The sequence below is a fragment of the Vigna unguiculata genome, chromosome 9, assembly GCF_037176805.1.
Source record: "Vigna unguiculata cultivar grain cowpea cultivar isolate G323 ecotype 2 chromosome 9, ASM3717680v1, whole genome shotgun sequence".
In the NCBI taxonomy this organism is placed as follows: Eukaryota; Viridiplantae; Streptophyta; class Magnoliopsida; order Fabales; family Fabaceae; genus Vigna; species Vigna unguiculata.
Window position 1 is genome coordinate 41,953,833 of NC_140800.1, and position 6,619 is coordinate 41,960,451.

A 6,619-nucleotide genomic window follows, 5' to 3' on the forward strand; every position below is an offset into this window, starting at 1 on the left:
TTTCATAGTTTTCTATTTTTGTTTTTATTTCTATTTGTTGGAGTCCAGAAGTATGAAGACCTTTTAAGTCAAAATATTCAATGTTCTTCTTCTTTTCATTGTTTCTGCTATTTAACTTAATGATATTTTTTTATTACATAGGTTCATTGTATTTATTAATAAATATACTAGTTTAATAATAAGCTCATTAAACATACATTAACATAAGATAAATAAAATATCAATCGAGTGATAATCAATATAAGATTTCAATTCAATAAACCATTACAAATTTAAGTGTTAAGTTTATTTTTTTTTTTACATACATGAGACAAATTTGTCTAGATATTACGAAAATAAATAAGTGAAAAAAGATTAATTATGGGATAAGTAGTAAAGAATCATGACGATTTCAAAAACAAAGTTCTAAGAATTTCATATTATTTCTTCATAAATATATAAAAAATTGAAGTCATCATAACTCTTGACGACTTCACCGTTCAACAAGTAATCCTATACTGAAATCGTCATGACTTTTGATGATTTTTTTTCTAAAGATTTATAAAGAAGTCATATGTAATTTTCATGATTTTATTTTAAAATCATCACGAGTCCTAACGATTTATCCCATGACTAGTTTTTTTTTTTTTTTGACTTTCCTATTATAGAAATATTTAAACAAATTTATTTAAGATATGTAAAAAAACTAAGCTTCCCGAATATGTTGAATATCTTACTTTTCACTTCATATCCTATTCCTATTCCACCTTTATAAATCTATCTTCTCTCCTCCTCCTTGCCTCTTATTCATGATCACATATTATTATTACAAATGTTCATTATTTTGTGCGAATGTGGATTGAAAAGCAATAACAAAAGGCATAAAAAAGTGTTACCCTATGGAGTTCCGTTTGTTCTTCGTACACAGTACGTGACCACATGCACATGCATCACTTTATCATATACAATGCACAAGTTATGTAGTGGAAGTTCTGCTTTTTTTTTTCTTCTTCTTTAATTGCTTTTATACTGGAAATGGATAACCATGATTGTACACTTCTATGAGCTGTTTTCACCTTTGTTTGGGGAAAAGTATAGGAGAAAAAAATAATAATGAAACATCGATATTGTGAAAGCAAATGAGAGAACAATTAAAGTTGTAAGGAAATTGTAAGAAAATGAAAGGTGATACAATAATTAATACTTGTGAAACATTGTTTCACATGGTTTCATATTGCTCATAAATGTGTAGTAGTGACGTAGAGTTAGCAAAAAAACAAACAGTGTCTGTAAGATTTGACTCTTCATGGATCCATTCAAAACATCTCCGCATCCTTTTCACCAAACTGTATACATTTTCATATCATAAAATGTATTTCATTTTACAGAGTAACGAAACAAAAGCAAGAAAAGAAGTGAATACATATTTGATCGGTAAATCATTCCAAATTGCACCTATCGCATTCACATTTTTTTTTTCTCATAACAATTTTAAATTTTCACTATCTCAATTTTACATCTTATTAAAAATCCTCATATTACATTAAATTTTTCTTATAAATTTATTAAAAAAATTATAGAAAATAACTTTTTTCTGTTATTTGTTCTGAGAATCTTAATTAGTAGGTAATTTTTCCGTAAATAAATACTTTTTATAAAATTATAAAATTTATAAATTTTTTTGTGAAAAGTGTTATATAAAATATTTTGTAACAAAATTGACAGATATAATTTTTCTTAATAATGACATTAGTTTTTCTTTGAAAGTATACATCTGAATTGAAGAGGTATGAATGATATGTTTTTGGTTTTTATATCTATTTTGGACAGACTAGAAATTGAATTCCTTTTATACAAGACAGCACAATGGCCGAAGCCAAACTTTTCTTTATCTGTCGTAAAGACTGAAGGGAACCATCGGATACTCTTCCTTTGGCATTATACTATTTCCTTTTTTTCTCCACGAGGAGAGAGAAAAATTCGTATGTACATATATTCGCAGTAAAATCTGTATATAAGGGTAATGTGTACATGTATCTCTCAATTAGGATACTAAACTAATTTTTTTAATAGATATTTACAGGTAATATATACGAGTAGTTGATTATATGTTTGTTGATGGCATCGCTAAGAATATCATGGTATTCGATTGGCGGATATTCAATATCCGCTCATAATACATTGGTCTACACTTTTATCACTTTAATGTGGAATTTATACAAATTAAACCTATTAAATTATTTTAAATCTTCATATACCAGAACTCACCAACAGAATAAATATATCATATCACAAAATAATCGTTTCCCCATTTTCACGAGCTAATTTATCTTCGTACCATCATTCAAATTTGATATAACTCAAAATTTCTTAATTTAAAATTTAAAACCATTTATATGTTAAATCTATCATAAACTTCTAAATCTTTTGCACAAGAATAAAATTGAAGAGTTCAGATGGGAAAAATTTACAGAACGGTCAAATTTATTTATATTAAAGAAATGAACTCTGTAAACAATCCCGAGTTCCATATCACTGTTGCTAAACTGATTTTTCAGCTTATCATTCTTTTAATTGAGTGTTTTTTTTTTTGCCGATTGCACCTATTGTTAGCAAAACAGCTCAAAAGAATCGAGAGGATCCAAAACTGCACATGATCTTACACAGATCAAAATTACAATTGAACCTTTTCCTTTTCTTTTAAGGAAAATGTACATTCATTAATAATTCAAATACCGTATTTCTAGTATTTGGATCTTTCTTAACATTATCAAAAAGGAAAACGCATCCATAAATAAAGGCCCTTATTATCCGTATAATTAATAGTCTAAATCAATTGAAAAATAGATTCATTGCCACACTTTGTCCTTCATAGTCCTAACAGAGAAAATACCAATTAACATACTGCTTAACAAAACGTCGAACACATCAAGTGGTTCTTGAGAGGAAAAAGGGGCATGACTTTCTACATAATAAAGTACCTATGAAAAATATTACTACCGTTATCTCATCCTAAATACTCCCGTATATCTGCTTATGCTATCTGATTTCAGAATCAATGCCAGCCGTGTATATAGAGGTATTGATACCGATCATTCATTTGCTTTCGGTGACAGGAAGGTAGACACCTTCGGCTGCCAACCATACATTGTCAGCACGCTTTTCACGAACACCACAAACCTGATAAGAGTGGGATAAATCACAAAAATGTTAATATAATTCCAAGTATACTTATAAAAATATGATCACATTTACAAAGAACCATCACCATCCATTATCCACTGTACTGTCTAAAGACAAAGCAAACCTGAAAACTATAGCTAAGTGCCAAACTCATCTACAAAATACTTTTACTGATTTTGTTGATGCACTCTAACATGCAAGAAAAATTAAAATATGAAACTCGGTATGCAAATGAAAAACATGCTGAAAGCAGTAAGCATCTAAATATAATTGGCACATCTGTAGTTCTATATAAAATATTGTTGAAAGGAGAATATAAGATTTTCATATTCCGGGCGATTTCTCACCTCTTGCTGTCCCCCAGCAATGCGGCTGTATTTCTTATCGTGACTATGTAGATAGCCTCCGGTGTCAATATGCTGAAGGCGAATCTTCTGATCCTGCTTCCAAGTCTTCCCGCTTCCCTCTATTAATAGCCTAAGGACAATGAAACCTATATAAAGCACCTTCCAGAACATTGAGATCTAAAACATCCATTGAGGAAAAAAAGGTCTCACCTCCAATAGTCCCCAGTGTCAGATTCATTTTCTCCCCCAAAACAGCTCACCTATTTTCAATTCGAAGTTAAAGTCAGATATTCCATTACAGACAGAGTCCAAAATAGGTTATATTTGAATCAAAATCTTAAATTTCATCAGAAGTTAATTTGAATGCAAAGTACGTAAAACAGGATAATAAAAGAAATGTTTCAAAAAATGTCCTATATAATTATGTTTGGTAGTTCAAGAATTTGTGTCAATATTGCTTGCATTAGTCTATAGAAGGAGACACAGCGGTACAATGAGAGGAGATAGCTTATAGTAGTAGTTACTTGCAAGTGTGTAGATTTATAGTACCAGAACTTATCCCTGTAGATAGGGTCAGCTACATAAATGGGTAGATTAATCGGAAAATTTGGTATAATTAATATCAGTTTTTTATTTTACAAAAGGAAATAACAGTTACATCAGGGGGTTACAGTAAGTCATTTCCATTTAACGTTGGTAGCTCAATACAAAAGACAAATTTGGAGAGATATTATACCAGTTGAGACCACAATCAATATGAATTAAAGCGGAAATGTGAAGAGAATCTTTACACACAATCGTTCTTTAGGTTATGTGAATCATTCGAATGGTACTAAATACAAGGTATCAAATTAGAGAAAATAGAAGAAATGGTAGATTTATTATGGGGCAAAATATACATAAAATCCAACACAATGTCTTTCATAATAAATCGGTCTAACATTAGTTCCTCAAGCGCAGACATATTCAAATAACTATTTAACCAAATTCTAGCCATGTTATTCATGCATGTTTGGAAATAAAGTTGGACAGCTAAAAGAATATTAAAAATGAATGAACCGCCGATGAGACTTCTCGAATGAAAGATGAACAGTAAAATGAAAAGTGATGGGTTCACTGAAAGCTATGGGGAAGATAACATTAAAATTAAAGATGAAACGGAATCCGCTAGGCAGATACAAAGTGCAGACGTGATCATAAAGATCCAGGGACTAGAGCAATTGAGTTTGGGAAAAAACATATCAAAAATTCAAGTTTGATTTATTGAAGAGGGTTATTTCTAATATATTGGAGTTTGATTTACGGATAGTGATGGGGGAGGACAAGGAGGCCATTGACTGTGTACATTAACAGTAAATGTATAAATTGTAATACAGAAAAATCCTTAAATATCCTACAGTGATGATTGAAAGCCTTTTTGCGTAGACGAGGGCCTTATTACCTAGTGAGTTGAAGCAGATATAAAACAATATTTGGAGAAGAAAACTCCAATCTAAGATCTAACTAAAACACTACACACATGTGCAAAAGGAGGTGCCACGTTAGATATTCGTAGCAAGTCTTTGAAATCAAACATACATAAAAAAAAAAATAGCAATGTAGCTTACATTACAACATTAACATAGTTACAGCAATCATCAACAAATCATAAAGCAAATGCTAGTAGGCAATAACTAGAGAAAGATGCACTCACCTCGAGATTGCCTGATATCGGGGATGCATGCAAATGGCTGTGCAGCCACTTCCTTGTCCTCATGTGCTGCAATCTAATGATGGTACCACTCTTAATGGAATCACCTTGTTTAGCATTAGTTCCTGGCTGAGGTCTAACAATCTACAAGACAATGCATAAATCTAAAGTGAATACAAAAACCAACGGCTACAGAGCAAATTTAAAAAAACAAAAAAATTATAGAACACGGATCTACACTGTCATCTAATCATAAATTATCACACAATAAGAAACTGTTTACCGCTGTAATGGTTGTTTGTTAAAGTCACATTTAGGATAATTCCTAACCCAACTATTAAAAGTCACAACTAAACTCAAATCTCCAAGGAAATGCAACAATCGTGGCACTCAAGTCGTTACAAAAACATAACCTTGTTTTTTATTTATTTAAGAACACAATTCATGTAAGAAAAGATAATATGAATAAGAAAGCTACCCAGTAACTATTGGAATCGTCAACACTGGGGAAACCAGTAACCGATTGTTGTCCACTGCCAGAACCGTAGGGCACGTCATGAGAATGCAACCGAAATTTGGTCTTCTCGTGCATAAGCTTCAGCACCGTACCATATGTAATCTGAACCTGCACAATTAAAGATCAATCAGCGAAAAAGTATTTATTAATCAACATTTATTGTTACTTATCGAAAATTTGCATCGGAAAACAAAAATTGGATATCGCCAACTCTTAGCGACGAAACGGAAAACGAAAATAGAAAGTGAAACCTCGACGCCTTCGGAGGAAGCAGCGGAGGCAGAGGCAGAGGCAGCGGAAGAGGGAACAACGTCAGAGTCAAGAGTAATGAAGAGGAAGAGAGCGAGAGCAAAGAATCCGAGAGCCATGACGAAGAGCAATGCGATGAACCAGTTCTGCTGCCAGATCGGGAAATCAGATTCCGATGTGCTCCGCGACTCCCGGTAAACGATCCGGGTCGACCCGGAAGTTTGTTGCTGAGACGGTGACGAAGAAGAAGCCTTTCTTCGAGAGAGGTTCTGCGACCCTGAGGAAGCCACGGTTCGACCCGATTTACTATCCAGATCGAAAGAGAGAGGAAGAGCGCATTCACGTCCCTGCCAAATTAACCAAATTTGCTTTGCTTTGTAAATGGTCTATGCAAGGTCCCAACACGGACCGGGAAAGACACGCTAGTTTACTTTGTTCCACGCTGGAGTCTCGGAGACACGTTACTCTATGCTCTCTCGCCCAATATAAATCCAACACGTGGATTTTTAATGACGTGGATTCTTGTTACTGGTTCAAAATCTCTACGCCTATACGTTCAGGTAATATTTGGGCTGTTTCATTTTTTTCTGCTTTTCGCACCTGTTTGTTTTTAAGCTACCTCCTTTTTCTTTTTTTTCTATTTTTTTTTTCCTT

General features: G+C 32.6%; 1 protein-coding gene across 1 annotated transcript; it reads right to left on the reverse strand.

The window, feature by feature from the left end:
• Window positions 1-2,770: 2,770 nt before the first annotated feature.
• On the reverse strand, window positions 2,771-6,399 carry SDF2 (stromal cell-derived factor 2-like protein precursor). Its single transcript, XM_028048960.2, has 6 exons — window positions 5,968-6,399; window positions 5,678-5,824; window positions 5,203-5,343; window positions 3,720-3,769; window positions 3,510-3,639; window positions 2,771-3,159 (listed from the first exon to the last, which is right to left on the reverse strand). The coding sequence occupies exons 1-6, from the start codon at window positions 6,082-6,084 to the stop codon at window positions 3,076-3,078; spliced, it is 669 nt and encodes a 222-aa protein (XP_027904761.1). The 5' UTR covers window positions 6,085-6,399; the 3' UTR covers window positions 2,771-3,075.
• Between the last annotated feature and the right edge of the window lie 220 nt (window positions 6,400-6,619).

Excerpts from the sequence above, each read along its gene's own strand:
- SDF2 (XM_028048960.2), bottom strand. The coding sequence starts at position 6,084 with ATGGCTCTCGGATTCTTTGCTCTCGCTCTCTTCCTCTTCATTACTCTT. Across the intron at positions 5,825-5,967 it reads CTTCCTCCGAAGGCGTCGAG|GTTCAGATTACATATGGTAC; the intron begins GTTTCACTTTCT and ends TTAATTGTGCAG. Across the intron at positions 5,344-5,677 it reads ACGATTCCAATAGTTACTGG|ATTGTTAGACCTCAGCCAGG; the intron begins GTAGCTTTCTTA and ends ATTGTCTTGTAG.